Here is an 18,924-nt window from a genome sequence, read left to right as displayed (position 1 = left end):
GAAAAAGGAGGAACAGAGGGGAGCAGAGCAGGGAGAGAGGCAGCAAGCATCACTGGTGAACATCAACAAACCAGGCAAGCGTGTCCCAGGGCCACACAGCTCAGCCTGTCCTGAGCTGTCCCAGCTTTGGGGACAGCTCACGAGGTCCCTAGGAAGGTTCTGTCCCCCCCAGTCCCCACGGGGACAGCCACCATCCCCACTTACATCGATGTAGTTGGCATTGATGTAGTCTGAGTTGGGGTCCCCCAGCAGTGGGTGCAGCTTCACTCGGTGACGGTCATCTGGAGAGCAAGGGGACAGGGGACAATCAGCACCCAGGGGGAGCAAGGGGACGGGGTGTCACCCTGCTGGGTGTCCCAGGGCTCCCTCTGCAATCATTTTGCACCAAAAATCTGCAGAATGCAGGTGGGTGGGATGCATTTAGGAGCAATAAACCCAGGCTGCTGGAGGTCTCTCCAAGGATGGGGGTTTAGAGCAGCAGGAACGTGAGCCCGTGGCTTGCAGCCTGGCATCATCCTGAGCTCTGCCACAGACACAAGACACCCCACCCTCCAACACCCTGCAACTGCCTGGGCAGGGCAACAGGATGGGCACAGCCCAGCAGAGCAGTGCAGAGCTCTGGTGTCCATCTGGGGCCCTGGGAGGTGCTGGAGTGGAAGGGATGGAGCTGCATGGGAAGTGGAGAGCACCAGAGTCTGGCATCACCAACCCTGAAGGACCTGGTGAGCATCCACCCAAAACTGGGGTCAAGCCTTTCCCCAACCTTCTAACCTAAAAACTCAGCATTTAACCTCTTTGTGACATCCTGTGTGTCCACCCCAGAAGCTCCCTGGGGCAGGGCTGCAGTTTCTCTTACATTTATACAAGAAAACACACTCCAGGTTATCTGGGGCTTTCTGGCACCACCTAGAATATCATGGTGATGGTATCATCAGTTTGAAAGCACCTCAAGATGTTCTGTCAGCAAGAGTTATCCAGCTCCAGAGGTCAGCACTGGCCCAGCTCCATCCCTCCCATTTGCTCCAGCAGCTGATGCCTTCCAGGAGCTCTCAGGCTCCTGCAAGAACCTTTCTGCTTCCCTTGTCCAACCAAACCCCACCAGTTTATTAATTGCCATGAACCAGACACCTATCAAACCAATCCCCAAAAGCCCTTTAGAAGGTTGTTCAAGCTGTCCAAGGAGTCTAAGCTAAAGGCACTCACATGTTGACACATGATCCTGTCTCCCTTTGGTCTTGTCTTTCTTCTTTGAAGCATCCCAGCCCTCAAAGAAACTCTGTAAGGAAAGGGTGGATATCAGGACCCCAGGGCAGCCTGTGGAGTCCCTCCCAGCTCCACCACCTCCCTGGGCAGACAGGTTGATCCCTCCATCCCAACCCCTGGGTCCTGCAGCCCCTGGGCCATGTCTGTAGCAAGCTCTGCCAGCTACACACCTCTGTTGCAGCTACAAAATGCCCCATTTTCCCAGAAAATTATAGGCTGCCTGGTTTTGGGATTTTTTTCAGGGTTGGTTGTGGTTCTTTTTTTTACTTCTAAACCTCCCCAGCTCCTTTCTCTCCCCAGCACAGAACAGGTTTGTGTGTAATAACAGTAACATTCACAGACTGGTGTAAAAGGAGGAAAGTGGAAGGAAATTACATGTTTTCTCCCCTCCCATAATATCTGAGTGCTTTCAAATGACTAGTTCCAAGAACATACAGCAGCTTTTCAAGGAGCACTAATGATTATAGCAAGCCCTGGTTTGTCCAATACATATAAGGAAGAGGGGGGAATTAAAAAAAAAAAAGCTCCTGCACTTGAAACTACTAAGCATTAAACAGTAATTTCACTGGGAAATTTCAACCAGGCCCATGGGATGCCATGGGGTTGGGAAGTCAACCTCACTGGGCACACTGTGGCAGAGACAGGCAGAAGAGAACACTCTCTTACACAACCTCCAGCCCAACGAGGTGGGATGGACACAACAGGGCCAAATTTCCATCTCCTGCCTCCTCTCCCCAGGGTCTTCATGGGCTTGGGAGCTGCTGGATTGCAGAGGATTTGCTCTGCCCTTAGGTTATGGCCATGTTTGTCACAGAACAAGGGGTTGGACAGCACAGGACATCCTGGTGCCCAGGAGGACATGAGAAAGGGAGAAGTATCCCTGGTCCTTGCAGGAGAGGTGGGATGGGGCACTGCAGACAGGAAAGGTGGGTCTGGGCTGGCTATTTTTAGGGACTTGTTGAAGCTGACAATTAAATCCTGGGCTGCCAGGACCAGGAATTTGACCCCAGGTGCTGCCAATGCCCGTGAGCTCCAGCTCCAGGTCTGGAGCATCTTCTCCTTGCGCACAGGTCCCACCTCGTCCATCCTCCCAGCACAAGGTGCTCTCAGCCAAGATGTTCTCACCTCATACTCCTGCTTGAAGCCATAGCCTTCTGCTGTCTTCATCTGGTTGATGTGCTGGAGGAGATCTGCCACCCTCACAGCAGGATGCAGCTGCCCTGTGTGATACGGGGACCCTTTGCGGCCGCACTGGCGGCGGGGGGAGCCCCCCAGGAGGCTGCTGGACTCATTGACCACACTGCTGCGTTGGTCTCCTGTGGAAGGAGAGGGAGAAATGGGATCATCAGGGGAGCAGAGCCTTGGACCTCATCCCCATCACCTCCTCACCCCCACAGAGGAGGGATGAGAGGCACCTGGAAACACCCCCGGGAGATGCTGGTGCTGCAGGCTCTCACTGGGGACCACAAGTGGTCCAGATCTCCATCTCATGCTCTGCAGCTCTTCTGACACAACAAAGCCAACTTTTAGGACTACAGCAGATCTCCTAGAAATCAGCAGGCAAGACCTGAAGGGGGTTAATAAGCTCCATTCTCATTGATGGGAGTAATTAACTCCCATCCAGAGGAGTAAGAGCTATGAGCCCAAGTACTCACCAAATCCTGGTTTGAAAAATCCCATTCCCCAAGTCTCCAGCCCAGCTTAACATTTCCTCTTGGGTAGATCCCAGCACCCTACTCCTGGCCCTAACAGAATGGGAGCTCATGGCTGCTTATAGGAGGAGTTCATGCCACTCTCACCTGGCTGATGCCTTGGCTGTGTAGCCACCAGCAGAACCAGACTAAGCCCTCCCTTGCCTTTCTCTGGGCAAGGCCTTACATCAGACACAGAAATTTGGGTTTGCACAACCCCCTCACCTCCTGCCTGCACCTCCTGGCTGCCCGTGCAGCACGGGTGCTATATGGGTGCAGGTGATGCACAGAGCAGGGTCTGCAACTGGAACTGCAGCCCCCAAGGAGACAATGCTCCAACCTCTGCAAGCAGAATCACAGAGCTGTAAGGGTTGGAAAGACCTCTAAGATCACTGAGTCCAGCCACCAACCCAGAAAAAACACACCATGCCCACTAGAGCATGTCCTGAAGTGGGTTTTGAACACCTCCAGGGATGGTGACTCCAACACCTCCCTGGGCAGCTCCTTCCAGTGCCTGTCTGCTCTTTCAGTAAGGAAATTCTTCCTCGTAGCTACTTTAAAGCTTCCCTGGTGTAACTTCAGGCCATTTCCTCCATCCTCTCCTTATTTGCTTGCCCCCAGCTGGGGCAAAGCCCAAGCTCCTGCCAAGGAGAAGGATGGGGAGACGCCAGCAGCAGAGGAAGCAAGAAGGTGGGAGCAGTGTGGAGCCCCACAGCCCCTTCCTTAAAGGACCCAAGGAGAAGCCCCAGATCTGCCCAGTGACCCCCCCACGGCCTTTGAGCATTTCAAAGAGAGAAACTGAAAAATCCTACACCTAGCTGGATGGATTAAGAGGAGGAACAGTTTGCCCTCTGGGCTCCTATTATCTGGCAGACAATGCTGGGGAAGCAGTGAATGGCGCAGGCGGGCAGGAGAGCCCCGGGTAAGCAGCATCTTGAAGTTCCTGTAACAGATGTTATTAGCATATGGTTGAATCTGGGGCATCCGAGGAGTTATTTTACAACTAAATCAGCACTGAGATGCATCCTCCAGTGGGTGTTAAATTATCAGTCTCTCTCTGATGTCGACGTGGTGGTTCTTTAACCCTTCAAAGCCCAGGGCTGTGGAGAACACAGCAGCGCCGGGGGGGGGGTGGTGGTGGAGGCTGCTGCAAAGCCTTCAACCTCAGGCTAAAGCAAGAACCACAGAGTTATTGTGGTTGGAAAAGATCTTTTAGATCATCAAGTCCAACCACTAACCCAATTCCACAGCACAAAACTGTCCCTCAGCACCACCTCTACGTGGCTCTGAAACACCTGCAGGGATGGTGATTCAACCACCTCCGTAGGCAGGGTTTTAATTACCCTTTCAGGGAAGAAGTTTCTTCTAATATCCCACCTAAACCTCTCCTGGTGCAACATAAGACCAAGAATTGGGGTTCACACGGCTTCAGGGGGCTGCATCCAGTGTTTGAGCCCATGAACAGCCTCAAAACCCCCTTAAGCCCCAAGCCCAGATCTCCAAGACACAGAGACCCAGCTCCGAGCCACCCACCAGTGGTTTTCCTTCAGTAAAGCCTGGATGATAATAAAAGCTCCTACAGACACCAAGAGGATCAATGCCCTCAGAGGTTTGTGGAGGGCAGGGAGAAGCCTGACACATGCCACACACATCAGGCTACAACAGATGCAATAACAGCTACTGAGGCTTGGATCAATATTTCAGCTGTTTCTAAATACTGAAGGATTAGAGGATGGGTGGAGGGCTCCCCAACCTTTCCTAAACACTGCAGGATTACTGAGGATCCATTCTGTGGGTGGAGGGGTCCCCAATCTTTTCTAAATACTGAAGGATTACAGAGGATGGGTGGAGGTCCCCAGCCTTTTCTAAATATTGAAGGATTACTGAGGACCCTTGCTGTGGGTGGAGGGCTCCCCAACCTTTTCCAAATACTGCAGGATTACTGAGGATGGGTGGAGGGCTCCCCAGCCTTTTCTAAATACTGCAGGACTACTGAGGAGCCTCTCTGTGGGTAAGGAGAGGTCCCCTTACCTCTGTTGCTGTAGTTGTGGGTGTCCATGAAGGAGAGCCCCAGGCGCTCGTCCTCCTGCAGCGTGCTCTGGTCGGTGAAGCTCCGGTCGATGGCACTCATCATGTGGGTCTTCTCCTGGCGGTAGTTGATGGTGGCCTTGGTCATGTTGACAGGTTTTCTGCAGGGAGGGGAGAAGGGAAGAAGCCCAGGTCAGCAGGGCAGACCCAACGAGGCTGTAAGATCCCCCCCCAAAAAAGCGAGGCAGCTTGGGTGGGTCTGGGGAGCGGGAGGGATGATTTCCCTCGGCCATCACTGAGGTTCCCCAACCCTCTCAGCCACTCGTAGCCCCACGTAGGTCACCCCTGGCTGCAGGTGTCCGTGCTCAGTGTGTCCTCCTGTCCCATGCACTGAAAAGCCAGGAATGCTCACAGGGCAAGCAAAGGCTCTCTGTGGGCAGCTGGCATTGCAGAGGGCAGTCCCAGCTCTCCCCCAGTCCCATTTCTCCAGGCATTACCCCACCTCACTCCAACAGGGACCACCCAGCACTCCATGGGCACCACTGTGCTGCACAGTGTGAGAAGCAGACATGGAGCTGCTGGAGCAGGGCCAGAGGAAGCCACAAAAATGATGAGAGGGATGGATGCCTGTTCCCTATAAGGAAAGGTTGAGGGAGTTGGAGTTCTTCAGCCTGGAGAAGAGAAGGATCCAGGGAGACCTTACAGCACCTTCCAGTGCCTGAAGGGGCTCCAGGAAAGCTGGGGAGGGACTTGGGACAAGGGCCTGGAGGGATGGGACAAGAGGTGATGGCTTTGAAATGGTAGAGGGGAGATTGATACGAGATCTGAGGAAGAAATTCTTTGGGGTGAGGGTGCTGAGCCCCAGGTTCCCCCAGAAGCTGTGGCTGCCCCATCCCTGGCAGTGTCCAAGGTTGGATGGGGCTTGAGCACCCGGGGCTGGGGGAGGTGTCCCTGACCATGGGATTGGAACAAGACAACTTTTAAAAGGTTCCTTCCAACCCAAAACCACTCCATGAGTGTAAAACCATACCAAGGGGCCAAATCCATCCCAAGACCCCCTGTCTGCACCCACTGGGGAGGCTTTTTCCCCCCCATTGCAAGGTCCTCATTGGACACCTAACAAAGATGCTGGGAAAGCCCAGGAGCTCTCAAGTGGGACAGAGCCTCCTATCCCCAAATTCAAGATGTTTAAGAAAAAAAACCTGCTTGAGTGTGTTTGAGCAACAACATCAGGCTCACAAGAAACCAGAGAAGGGATTAAACCAGGGGAGGGATGAACAGGAGACAGGAGCCCATGCTGGCTGTGTCCCAACCCCCCCAAGACACCTCCAAGATCTAGAATTCAACCCCGAGTGGCTGACCCTTCCCCTTTATGCTGCCTTTGGTCTTTTAACAAGCTCAGCTGCATTATCTTCCCCGAGCCAGAGGCCCTTAAAATGTACTTGGCAGAGAAATGGAGTTGTTGGAGCAGCCGGGGTGAGGGGGTGGCTGGGAGGAAGAGTGGAGAGAGAGAATGACAATTACTTACGGGTAATAGGAATAAGAATAGTAGTTCCTCCTGGCAAGCATGCAAACAAAGAGAACACCAGAAATTGCATAAGCAGCTTTTCTCTTGAATAGGGAAGGGAGGTGCTGGGGCAACTCAGCTGCAGGAAAATTAAATGCACTGGAAAGAATCTGGCTCCCCTTTTGCATCTGTAGGTTATTTACTCTGGGTAGGAGCTGGTATCCTGATGGCAGAGCTTGCAGGGTGACCACAGTCCCTGCACCAGCAGTGGGGTGCCCACAGCACCCTCACCCAAGGGGTTATTCTACAATTTTTAAAACTGAATAACCAAAATAAACCAAAATAAAGGATCCCCTGGGGAGTGGGGAGAACGGGGTCAGGATGTCCCATTTCCAGTGCACCACTTCTTCGAGGTGAATATTTTCTGGTGGTGCCTTTCCATTCCATCACCTCAGTGTTTTTCCAATGGCAAAATGAGATTTATGGGCTTGTCCCAGCTTCCTGACAGCCCCAAATTCAGAGCCCTCAGCACCAGGTCTGATTTGTGGCTCTGGTTTGTCCTTTGAAAGGTTCACCCTGGGGATGCTGAAACAAAACTGCTGCTGCAAGGGCAAGAGGAACACTTCCTACCCACCATCCCACCACCACCACTCCCAAAACCACATCAGCACCACAACATTTGCTCCATCAGAGGCAGATCTGATGTCAGATTAAATGGTCCCAAAGCACCAGTGGGCAGGGATGCCACAGCCTTGCTTGTCCCTACATCAGCACCAACCCTTTCAGGACAAAGGGAGCCATAAAGACATCTCCAGATTTACACGGGCCCAGGCAGTGCTCTGCTATTTTTCTCTCCCCCCTGGCTGTTAAAATGTTTCCTCCCATCGTCCCTGCATGAGGAAAGCATTTTATTGTTCCTTTTCACCCCCCTGCTTTCAGAGACCCCCCCAGCTCAGAGCTGCTTCCAGCCCCCCATGGCCAGAAGCTGCTTTCCAGGACACTGCACCCGAGTGAAAAGCAGTGGCAGCTCCTGGGCATGAGTGTCCCCAAAAGCCCTCACCCTCCTCCCTCCCACCCCACCCCAAGCTTCCCAAGCAGAAGCCAACAGCCACATCCATGCCAGCTCCTTGGCCACTGAGCTGGGGAGCATGGGGACCTCCCCAGTGGGGGTGGGAAGAGTTTGGGGATGCCCAGAAACCTCTGGAGATCTCTCAAGCTGCCCCCATCCTTCTGGGTTGTCCCAGGAACTTCTGAACTTCTGGAGACCCCCAAACTGGTCCCACACCTCCCTTGAGGGTCCCCTGGTACCTCTGGAGACCCCCAGACTGATCCCATAACCCCCTGGTTGTCACCTGATTTGTCTCCCTGGTCCCCTGTGCCTCTTGCTGTGCCCTGTGTCACTCGGTGTCCCATGAGTACACAGTGGGATGCACGAGCACATGGAGCCACAGCTGGAGGGAGGGTTTGGAGTCTGCCCAGAGCAGCAGTCTCGCCACCAGTAACACCCAGTTAGTGCTGGGGTGGTGGGGAAGGGCTGAGCTGGGAGGAGGGGATGGATGGAGGGATCAGAGGTGACACCAGGACTCCTCACCCTTTCCGAATGACGACGATGATGGCTCCCAGGAGGATGATCAGGACAATGAGCCCTCCAGCACAGATCCCCAGGATCAGGCCCATCTCCTCTGAGTGCTGTGACACCTCCAGGGGACGTTTGCTCTCTTTGCAGGCAGCTGCCAGGGGGACAAGGACAAGCAGGAGGGAATCAGCGTTCAGCTCCAGGGGGTTTGGCAACACCAGATACGAAACATTTTGTCCCCTGGGATGCACATTGCTCCTCGAACACACTTGGTTCCACTGAGATGCCATGGGGCTCTGCTGTGCCACACTGTGACCCTGGGCAAGTCCCTCTCCTGGTGGCACCAAGAGGAAAAACTCGACCATGAGGCAAAAACCCAGACAGCAAAGTCCTCTCACCTTTGCGGGCGATCCGGACGCAGTTCAGCCGCGTTTCCTACGGAGGAAAAAGAGGAATCAGTGTGGGGTGAGCACCCCAGGGCTCTGCTCATCACTCCTTGAAAGGCTGAGGGGACCCAAGGCTGGTCCATTGGTGCTTTGACAACCAAACTGAGGGAGCTTGTAGGTGATTTGTGCTGCAGGACCCACTGCTGAGCCAAGGGAGCTCCTGGGGATATGCACACCAAGGGATGCTGCTGATTGAAGTGCCCCCAAAACCAGCCAAGACCATTGCTCCTGGCACAGAGGGGATGGCAAAGCTCAGGAGCATCAAAGGAGAGACCCAGCAGACCCATCAAGCTGCAGGTCACCAGCACATCACTGGCTGTGGCTAAAACATTCCCAGGACATCCTTCAGAGCTTCATGGAGTTTGTGGGGTTTTTTTCCCACCAATCAAAATTTTCCAGTCCCTCTGTGCCTGCTGCCAAGGTTGCTGTGAGGGCTTTCAGCTCAGTTCGTTGTTTTTTTTTCCATTTGCATCTTAAGGGATGAGTTCAGCTAAAATATTCCATCTTCCCATGGATCCAATTTCTGTTGCAAAATAAAAAGCACCAGTTTTGGCAGGACTGCCTTCTTCCTTGAGCATTCTCCAGCCCCTCAGGACACCAGTGCTGGCAACACTGTTCCATCCACCCTTGGATCAAGACCTGTCCTCGCAACATTCCTGGGGCAGGACTGGCTCCAGCACCATTTCCCTCATGGTCACCAGCTCTTGCTTGTCCTGCTTCCTGCTCCATCTGGCACAAAACCCACAAAAAAACAAACCCCAAGCTGGGATCCAGTTTTTTCCACAACATGTGACAGGCAGGATAACTCCGGTGCCTCCCAGCAGGGAAGCTATAAACCAGGTTCAGCCACCAGTTATTATCCAGCAAGGCAAGGCAAGCCAGAGCAGAGTTCCTCCCCATCCATAATTACAACCCAGCGAGGTGTGAACAATCCTGGAGTGGAGGAAAGGCTCCAAAACCCAACACCTTCCTGGCAAGATGGAGCCGTGCAGGGTGAGGAGGATGCTGCCCTGGGCCTGCTGCATCTCTTCCACAGCTCGTCCAATCCTGGGTGGGATGGAGCAGGTGAAGCCATGAAGGGTCCTGGTCCCACTTGGAGGAAATCAGCCCAAGGATGCTGGGGCTGCTGGTGGAGTGGGGATGTGACAGCTTTGCTGGGAGAACAGGCAGGAGAAGGCAGCCCAGGAACTCGGAAGCTTCCCAGGATCTCTCTGGAGCAGCCGCTGTCTCAGCTCCTGATGCCCAAAGGGTCCTTTTCCACCCCAGGATTAGCCCTGGGAAGGTGGTTTCCCCCATGCTGGTGCTGGTTGGGGTCCTGGCTGGCACCACATTGGGTGGTGGAGGTTGGAAGCCATCAGCCCCAGCACTTGAACCAGGAGGGGGACAGGCACAGCCCTGGGAGGAAGGAGGGGGACACCCATCCATGATCCCAGTGTCCCATAGGGTGGCCCAGAGGATCTGCTCCCCATAAGCAGGACACTGAGGGTTATCTCCCAAGGAGGTTTAAAACAAGTCACACTTTTTTCTAACCCCCTAAGCAGGCCCCTGAGCACCTTACCAGATGGAATGGGGTCCCCCAGCTACTCACCCCTTTGAGGTTGCTCATGGCTTGGAAGTAGATGAGATACGCTTTCTTGGGCTCCAGTGGTGGGTTCCAGTAACCACTGTAGGTCTGGTTGTCCCCCACGGTGAAGGGTTTGGCTTCAGTGAGGCTGCTGGCAGGCAACTCTGCCCCAAAATAGTGAACAGAGCCCCGGGACACAGCATCATCAAAGGTGAGTGGCACCGGGAAGCACTCCTGCCCCCCCAGCTCCCGCTTCAGCTTCTTGGGCCGCTCTTCTTCTACGATGACCTGGTAGGTGCTGGTGAGGATGAGATGTGTGTTAGCTCCAGGAAATGGTCCTGCCCTCTCCTTATTGCCCAGTCCTGCCACCCACCCCTGCTCGTGGGGGGTTTCACCCCAACCTACCTGATGGGAGCCCCTCTGCCCTGCGCTGGCCGCAGCAGCACGGTGATGGTGCTCTCTGACTCGCCCAGTGGGGATGGCATGTCCCCATAGTCAAAGGTGGGAGCTGCAAAGGGGACAGGGGAGAGTGGGTGATCGAGTCCTAGTCCCCAGGGATGTGTTCAGAATTGGCTATCCCCTCAGGGGGGAAACTGAGGCATGAGCAGCCCCGCCTACAGCATCTTTGACTGGTGTGATGTGGATTATTGGAAAGAAAGAAGAATCCTTCAGGTCCCAAATGTCCCACCCCAGAGTAGAAGCACACCCAAGCCAGCTCAGCAGCACCCCCAGACCAAGCTGGGGTCCCCCCCCCATGCCCAGCACAGCCTCATGGTCCCCAAGCCACCAGAAGCAGCTGCTGGGGTCCAGGGTCCCCCTGAGCACTCATCTCAGCCTCTTTGCCGTGGTTAACAGCGATGCCGCAGACACGAGCAGAGAGCCCCAAAGTCCTGGGAGGTTAATTAACAAGCCCAATTAATCACTCGATTGCACGCTGATGGCTCAGACAGCATCAGGCTGACGGGTTTGAGGGCTGCCTGGGGGGCACAGGGCACAGCTACCACCACTTATAACAGTCACCAAAATCCACAGGAGCGGCGGGGAGGCTCTGGCACTGCCGGCACACAGACACGGGGAGGAGAAGCCCCACGCCTGGAGAACCTACCTGAGATGTTGGTGGTGATCTCGGTGAGTGCTGTCTGGCCAAAGCCCTTGCCAGTGCGGGCTCGGACTGAGAAGAGGTAGGTGGTGCCAGGGTGGAGGTTGGAGAAGACGTGGTAGGTCTCGTTGCGGAGTTTGGAGACGGTGCGGCGCGGGCCCGGCACGTTGACTGCTGGGTCAGAGGACTCGATGCTCTGGTAGCTGATCTGCAGGGACAGGGCAGAGAAGCACTGGGGTTGGCAAAGGGAGAGAGAACCCAGATCTCGGCAGAGAAATGGTTAAGATTCAGAGGAGGGGATGGGCTTAGGGGCAGCCTGGAAGGTGGGAGCTTTTTGGGGTGGATCAGAATCAGCCAGGATGGAAAGGAACTCTGAGTCCTGGATCCACTCCCCCCTGTTCCCAGCCCATGGCACTGATGCCACATTCAGCCTCTCCTTAAAAAACTCCAGGGATGGAGAATCCACCCCTTCCCTGGGCAGCCCATTCCAATGGCTGAGCACCCTCTCTGGAAAGAATTCCTTCCTAATATCCAACCTAAATCTGACACAGCTTCAGCCCATGGCCTCTTGTCTTACTGAGAGCTGCCTGAGAGAGGAGCCCGACCCCCCCTGGCTCCAACCTCCTTTCAGGGAGTTGTAGAGAGTGATGAGGTCTCCCCTGAGCCTCCTCTTCTCCAAACTAATCAGGAGCAGGGCTGACTGGAAAAGCTGTTGCTGGATGGCATCAGTGACCCCAAATCAGAACCCCCAGCAGGGACAGACCCTGCTCCAGGCAGATGAACGTGGGCTGGGGCTGTGCTCCAGACAAAGGACTCAGAAAAGTAGCAACACCCTGGCTGAGTCCCCGTGACCCACAGCAGTGCCTACCCCAGGTCCCCATTCCCTCCAGGACCCCCGTGGGTGCTGCAGCCACCCAGGACGTACCTCGTACTGCGTGATGAGCCCATTGGGCTCCACTGGTTCCTCCCACTTCAGGAATATCATGTCCTCCAGTGGGGTGAAGGTGAGGGACTCGGAGGCAATGCCACCAGGCACTGGGGAGGGAAAAAGGAGATGTGCTCAGATGTGGCAAGAAACCCCAGGGGGAGGAGAAACCCTCTGGGAAATTGGTCCTGGAGGCTGCAGCAGCTCTGCCCCACCACAAAGCCACCTCTGTCCCCTCTGCCCTGGGCATCTGGCACCAGACATAGGTTGGTGGCTCCCCAGGGAGATGCTCCTCAAAGTGCTGCTGCTCCCTAGGAAGATGCAGCTCCTGCCACGCTCCCAGACCCACTGGGGACACTTTGTTGTGGTGGGAAGGTGCCCGTGCCACAACACAAACCCTGCAAGCACCTCTGCTGCCATCACACCCAATCTCTGCCAGCAGGACAGCCAGTCCCTGCGTGTTGTCACCAGCAGAGCTCACCAGGGAGGGGAAAGGAAAAAGAAATTCCCTTTTTTCCTACAACCCAAATCCTTCCGCAGCCACCAGCACCTTCTGGAGATGCTGCTGGTGTTCCCCCAACAAACAAGAACATAGAATGGAATTTTCAGGGTTGGAGGAGACCTTTAGCTCACCAGTGGGAAGGGACCCCTCCCACCAGCTCAGGTTGCTCAGAGCCCCATCCAGCCTGGCCTTAAAAACTCCCAGGGATGGATGGGGCTCCCACCACCTCTCTGGGCAACCTGTGCCAGGGTCTCACCCCCCTCATGGGGAAGAACTTCTTCCCAACTTCCAATCTAAATCTACCTACTTCAAGTTTGACTCCATCCCCCCTAGTCCTGCCACTCCCTGACATCCTCAAGAGTCCATTGCCAGGAGGCAAATCCTCACCTGCCCCACACCTGAGGTTCCCCAACATTCCACATCAGCTCCCACCCACCCAACCACCACCAGCTCAGCAGTCCCAGGATCAACACTGCCTCCTTCCCAAGGATTTCCTGCTCCAAGGGAGCTGGGGAGGAGGCCAGGAGAGGCAATGACCCTCAGTATCCCCCCCACAGTGGGGCTGAGCACCCAAAACCCACCCCCCTTCCCCTGCAGAGTGCCCTCTGCTCTTCCCTCTCTGTTTTTATTTTGGCAGCAGCGTTTGCTCAGATCCAACCACGAGGCAGAGGGATCACCTCCTGTGTGCTCCCCACTGTGCAAACACCATTTCCACTTGATTTACAAGTTAATTCAATCAGAGGCACCGTGTCCTCCACGTATGCACCAGGCACTTATTGAATTTGTAGAGAATTACAGGAACCTTTAGGGCAGGACTGTGCATATCTATAGATATATAATTTTTATACCCATAACCTATGCATTTTAATATACATTTACATAGGTACAGGCAGTGTGTGCTTGTGCATGCAGCAGGATGAGGCCAGCAGAGGGAAAGAACAACCCCCAGGTGTCTGCATACCCCTTCACCATATATATATTAAAATATACATTAGTAGATATATCTCTTCATGCATTTGTATCTATTTAGATCTATTTATCTGCCTGCATAGGGAGAGAACCAGCTCCCTGCACACAAAAACAAGCTGTGATGGTATTTCCACGTGTCCCTGGGATCAAGTCTCATGGTTTCATGCAGACAGAGTCCAAAATCCTCACCTGTGGGTCAAAGACCTTTCCCAGCTCTATATGGGGCCACCTCAACACCAGCTGGGCAACCTCTGGCCCTGTCACCCTCTTCTCTGCCCAGGCACCCAGCAGGACTTTGCCCAGGGTCCACAGGGGGATGCTTTAATGAGTTCTATAGTTTAGCCCAGTTATTAATGCTCCAGAAATGGGATTTCTAACCCCAAAATCAGGATTTTCCCCTCGGGAGGGGTGTGAGCATCTTTGCACCCACCCCCTAGACAGCCAGCACTGCCCCAAAATAAACCCCAGTTAATGGTCTTGTCATTAACAAGCTTTGGCTTAATTGCATGGGTGGCTGCTCACGCCCCAGCACTAGGAGCTGGGACCCTCATCACCTCCCTCCAGCCAGGCAGAAGGTGCTGGGCCAGATCCCTATGGAACATCCACAGTATCCATGGGCAGCTATCCAGGAATCCCCGGGACAATGCAGCTCCTGAGCAGACTCACCATCCTCATCCGTCTGGAAGACCAGCTCCTTGCCTTCCTTCCGCCCCTCGGGGTTGGAGAGGATGAGCTTGACGTGGATGTTCTTGTAGGGCAGGAGGTTTTTGATGGTGTAGTGGTTGGTGTTCCTCTCCATCTTGACGCACTCCCGGAAGGTCTGGTTGTGCCCGATGCCCACGAGGTAGCGGTAGCAGAGAGAGACAGTGTAGGTGTGACAGCGGGTCAGGTTGTAGCCCAGTGGCTCCCACTGCAAGGTCAGCTGCCTGGACTGGATTTCTGAGAAAGCCAAACCCTTGGGGGCCCGCATGGGCTCTGGGGGGAGAAGAGAGATGGGGAGGGATGAGTGACAGAGTAAAATATCTCGTGGTTTATGTGGTCTGGACCTCCAGAGGAAGCCACAAAAATGATCCAAGGGCTGGAGCAGCTCTGGAGCCAGGCTGGGAGAGTTGGGGGTGGTCAGCCTGGAGAAGAGAAGGTTCTGGGGAGACCTTAGAGCACCTTCCAGTGCCTGAAGGGGCTCCAGGAAAGCTGGGGAGGGACTTTGGGCACAGGTATGGAGCGAGGGGACGAGGGTTTTAAAGTGGAAGGGGGGAGATGGAGGCTTTGCCCTGGGACCCACCTGCACACTTGGTGCGACTGATGAGGGGTGGTCCTGGTTTGCCAGTGCCCCCCTCCCCGGGGCGGGTGAGCAGGACACTGATCTCATACTCTGTGTCTGGATCCAAGTGCCAGAGTTTGTAGGTCTGCATGTTGACTGCGTGGACCTCTGACCAGGGCCCCGAGGTCATGCGGTACTCGATCTCTTTGCGCACGATGGGGCCGTCCCCAGTGATGGAGTTGGTGTTGAGTTGGATGATGAGGTAGGTGGAGCCAGCCCGGAGCAGCTTGGGGGGTGCAATGGGTGTGGGGGGATCTGGAAGAGAGCAGAGAAGGGGCAAGTGGAGCATCCCCCTCCAGAAACAGCTTTGCAGCATCCCCAGCCCACATCCCACTCTATTTAATAATTACAGTCAAGACATTCACAGCATCTCTTCTCAAACACACCCCTCACCTGAGGGATGCAGGACACAGGACAGACTGGGATCCCCCCCCTCCCTCCCAAAGCACTTCGGGATTGACACCAAAGTATGGGAAGGCACTCCCAGCCTTTGAACTCCATCAGTCCAACAGCTGATCAAACCTTAATTATCTTTATAAGGTACACTGGCAGCACGGTGCTGCACTGCTTCACCCTCATTAATTAATTCCCACCTCCTGCAACCAAAAATAAATGATCTGAAGCCAGCATGAAAGGGAGTTCCCTGGTTTTATGTTGAACCCTCTGTGTGTAGCAACTCATTCCCAGTGAGAAACTGCAACTCCACCACCCCCAGCATCCCACCACCCCCAGCATCCCACCAGCCCCAGCATCCCACCAGCCCCAGCATCCCACCTTCCTCCTCCTCTACAAAGAGCAGAGCAGAAAGAGCCCATCCAGAACCCAGGAAACCCAGTGGGCAACAGCCACTCACCTTTGACAATGAGCTCAGCAAAGTTGGAGACACCTGAGCCCCGTGAGGACTGAGTGACACAGCGGTACAGGTCCTGCTCCTCCTTGGACACCTCATCCAGCTGGAAGGTGGCCAGGAAGCGTCGGTGGCTGATGTGCTTCACAGAGGCAGCAGGGATCATCTCACCACTCAGCCTCTGCCCCACAGGAAGAGACAAGATGTCACCAGGAGGCCCAGCCCTGACATCCAGAGCCACCAAACACGTCCCCAAATGACGTCTGCCTCAAACAAGGGGGGGTGGTTGCCCTTGTCCCCACTGCCCAGCAGTGTCACCTCCCCAAGGGGAGGCTCAGGGGTGTCACCTCCCCAGGAGGAGGCTCAGGGGTGTCACCTCCCCAAGAGGAGGCCTGGGGGTGTTGCAGAAGCAATGCAGGGGGTTGAAGGTGGAGGTGTTGGTGTCACTCCTGCAGCTGCTCACCTGCATCAGGAAGTGCTCAGCCTCAGCTGCCTTGCCAGCAGCCACACACTGGAAGGTGGCATTCTGCCCTGCATTCACCTCCACGTCACCCAGGCGGGAGAAATGAGGGGCTTTTGCTGCCAGGGGACACAAGCAAGAGGTGACAAAGAAGCTGATCTTCACAGGGACCCGCTGTGGCATTGCTGAAAAAATCCCACCACAGCCTAAAATCCCACAAACCCATCCGGGATGCCAGGGCTGGAGCTGAGCTCCAGATGGGCACAGTCCCCATCCTGGATAAAGGCATTTCTTCCAAACCCCATGAAATCAGCCAGAGTCCCAGGGTGGGATGCAGCCCTCCCCCTCTAGCACCCCACAGTCCAGGCTACAGGGTTGACAGGGGGGGACTGATCTCCTACCCCTTCCCTAAGCCTGGAACAAAGAGGAGATGGGACACGTTGGGATTTCAAACACATCGGGACAGTTTGGGATTTCAGGTCCCCACCAGTCTTCACTTCTCTGAAGTTCTGTGAACCCAAGGTGGGTTTGGAACTGGTAGAGAGATGAGAATGGAAAAAGGAGCTCCAGAAGGACCCAGGAGATGGAGCTCCACCAGCACACCCAGGTACCACCATGCTGCGCTCCATCAGCTTCCCCCAAAGGACCATCCCAATAGGCACCATCTCAACCCCCTGCCCAGCCCAGCCCAACTCAGCACCCCCTCACCCCCCCTGGGGTCCCATCCTGACACTCACAGCAGGGGTAGTTCAGGAGCAAAATGTCATCCAAGCCCAGGTAGCCCCGGCGCTCGCTGGAGATCACTGCCTCGAAGAGGACCTGTGACACCAGAGAGGGGTCACCCGTGGCTTGGGGCAATGCCATGGGGGGGTAGGACATGCCAAGGGTGGGGCTGGGCCATGCAAAGCAGAGGGGGTTCTGTCCAGGCCACACAAAGGGGGAGTTTGGGGCCATAGAAAGGGAGGTGGGTGTCCCAGCCATGCAAAGAGGGGTGAGGTCTGGGCCATGCAGAGGAGGGATTGGGGGTGCAAAGGGGAGGCTTGGGGGGTCCAGGTGATGCAGAGGCCGGGGTGGGGGTGTCCCAGCCATGAAAAGGAAGAGGGGAGGGGTCCAGGTTGTGCAACGTGAGGTTCTGAGCCAGACACAGCTGGGAGAGGTTTGGGGCCACGCGAGGGGGGATCCGGCTGATGGAAAGGGAAGAGGGGGTCCAGGCCACGCCAGGGGCAGCCTGGGGCACACAAAGGGGGGGTTCTGCTGGGGCTCACCTGGTACTCACTGGGCCAGAACAAGCTGACTGCCAGCTCTGCCTGGTGCCACTGGCGGCCGTGGGAGCCCGAGGCGTTCCAGACGGCGCTGCCCGAGGGAGCCCCCGGCACCCGCACGTAGGCACGGAGAGTGCCAGGGCTGTGCCCATCCCTGCTGTACATGAAGTAACTGAACTGCAGGCAGTGGGTGTCATTCTCACTCAGAGCCTGGAAGAGCAGGTGAGCTTTCTGTCCCGGGGAGTGCTGGGAGGAGTTGACCATCAGGTAGGAGCCTGGAGTGAAGGAGAAGAGGGGAGAGCATGGAGGAACTGCCCTCCCAGACTGGTTTGGGTGGGAAAGGTCCTTAAACATCACCCAGTGCCCCCTCTGCCATGGGCAGGGACACCTCCCCCAGCCCAGGGTGCTCCAAGCCCCATCCAGCCTTCAACACTGCCAGGGATGGGGCAGCCACAGCTTCTGGGGGCAACCTGGGGCTCAGCACCCTCACCCCAAAGAATTCCTTGCTCACGTCCAACCTCAATCTCCCCTCTGTCACTTTAAAGCCATCACCCCTTGTACCATTACCCCAGGACCTTGTCAGAAGCCCCTCCCCAGCTTTCTTGCAGGCAGGGGATGGAGAGGATGGAGTGTGTGGGATTGCAAAGATGCCCACGACCCAGCAGTGATGCTCAGATCCCACTGGGTATGCACTAAACAGTGAAACATCAACCTGATAAGAAGGCATCAAATTCCCCAATTTAAATATTAGGTGGCTGAGACACTTCCCAGTGATTTAATCAGCAAAAGTTCACTGTGAACTATCTAAAACTAGAGAAACCCAGTGGCTTTTCAGCTTGAAGGCTCTGGAGGCTATCTCCTGCAGTGCTGAGCTGAACACATTTCACCTTACAGCTTTGCAGTGAAATTCAAACACTTATTAAATGCTGGGAATGGGATAGGATCTGACCTACTGAATGGCTCAAAAGTTTGCAAGCCAAGTATTCACTCAAAATGAAGTTACCAGCTCTCCTGTCACGTGCCAGGTCCCACAGACTCCTGGCTTTTTCAAAACCTGGATGCAGCAGTAAAAGATGTGAATGAAAGCAGCCCGTGGGGACAGGCAGGATGGGAACAAGGGACCCGGGATGGAGTCAGTGTCAGATTCCTGTCTGGGCAGCAGCAGGACACTGAAACCTGGCTGCTGGCTGAGGAGGGAATGATCAGACCTCCTGCCTCCAGGATAAGCAGGACACTGGGATCAGTGACAGCTCCAATGCCTCCCAAGCCTCCCCACCTGCTTCCTCTGAATGCTCACAGCTCCAGCTGCCTCCATGCTCCCCTTCCAGCCACCTCATTCCTATTCCCATCACCTCCTATCATTTACCATGCAGTTGTCACTGAGTTTAAACCCTGCTCAGCAGGTGCTTCCATGGGGAGAACGTGGTCCTCAGCTTAATGAGCAGCAGCAAAGCTCCCCCAGGA

General features: G+C 55.2%; 1 protein-coding gene across 5 annotated transcripts in view; it reads right to left on the bottom strand.

Annotated features, from left to right (window-relative positions):
• Window positions 1-18,924, bottom strand: part of PTPRU (protein tyrosine phosphatase receptor type U) — a 51,887-nt gene that overhangs the window by 17,415 nt on the left and 15,548 nt on the right. For 2 of the 5 annotated variants that reach the window (XM_071767868.1, XM_071767869.1), the window contains exons 3-19: window positions 17,464-17,735; window positions 16,936-17,017; window positions 16,202-16,317; window positions 15,745-15,919; window positions 14,853-15,146; window positions 14,237-14,545; window positions 12,100-12,209; window positions 11,181-11,382; window positions 10,481-10,583; window positions 10,100-10,373; window positions 8,464-8,500; window positions 8,081-8,219; window positions 6,511-6,540; window positions 4,986-5,143; window positions 2,389-2,579; window positions 1,204-1,276; window positions 205-281 (exon numbers count right to left, since the gene is read on the bottom strand). In XM_071767868.1, the coding sequence (XP_071623969.1) occupies window positions 205-281; window positions 1,204-1,276; window positions 2,389-2,579; window positions 4,986-5,143; window positions 6,511-6,540; window positions 8,081-8,219; window positions 8,464-8,500; window positions 10,100-10,373; window positions 10,481-10,583; window positions 11,181-11,382; window positions 12,100-12,209; window positions 14,237-14,545; window positions 14,853-15,146; window positions 15,745-15,919; window positions 16,202-16,317; window positions 16,936-17,017; window positions 17,464-17,735 (2,642 nt within the window). Of the gene's footprint in view, window positions 1-204; window positions 282-1,203; window positions 1,277-2,388; window positions 2,580-4,985; window positions 5,144-6,510; window positions 6,541-8,080; window positions 8,220-8,463; window positions 8,501-10,099; window positions 10,374-10,480; window positions 10,584-11,180; window positions 11,383-12,099; window positions 12,210-14,236; window positions 14,546-14,852; window positions 15,147-15,744; window positions 15,920-16,201; window positions 16,318-16,935; window positions 17,018-17,463; window positions 17,736-18,924 lie in introns of those variants that run through there. The other 3 variants (XM_071767870.1, XM_071767871.1, XM_071767872.1) reach the window with 2 other exon arrangements.

The sequence above is a fragment of the Heliangelus exortis genome, chromosome 24 (genome assembly GCF_036169615.1).
Source record: "Heliangelus exortis chromosome 24, bHelExo1.hap1, whole genome shotgun sequence".
Lineage (NCBI taxonomy): Eukaryota > Metazoa > Chordata > Aves > Apodiformes > Trochilidae > Heliangelus > Heliangelus exortis.
The sequence above is the reverse complement of the archived record's forward strand: the minus strand, read 5'-3'. Positions and strand labels throughout refer to the sequence as shown.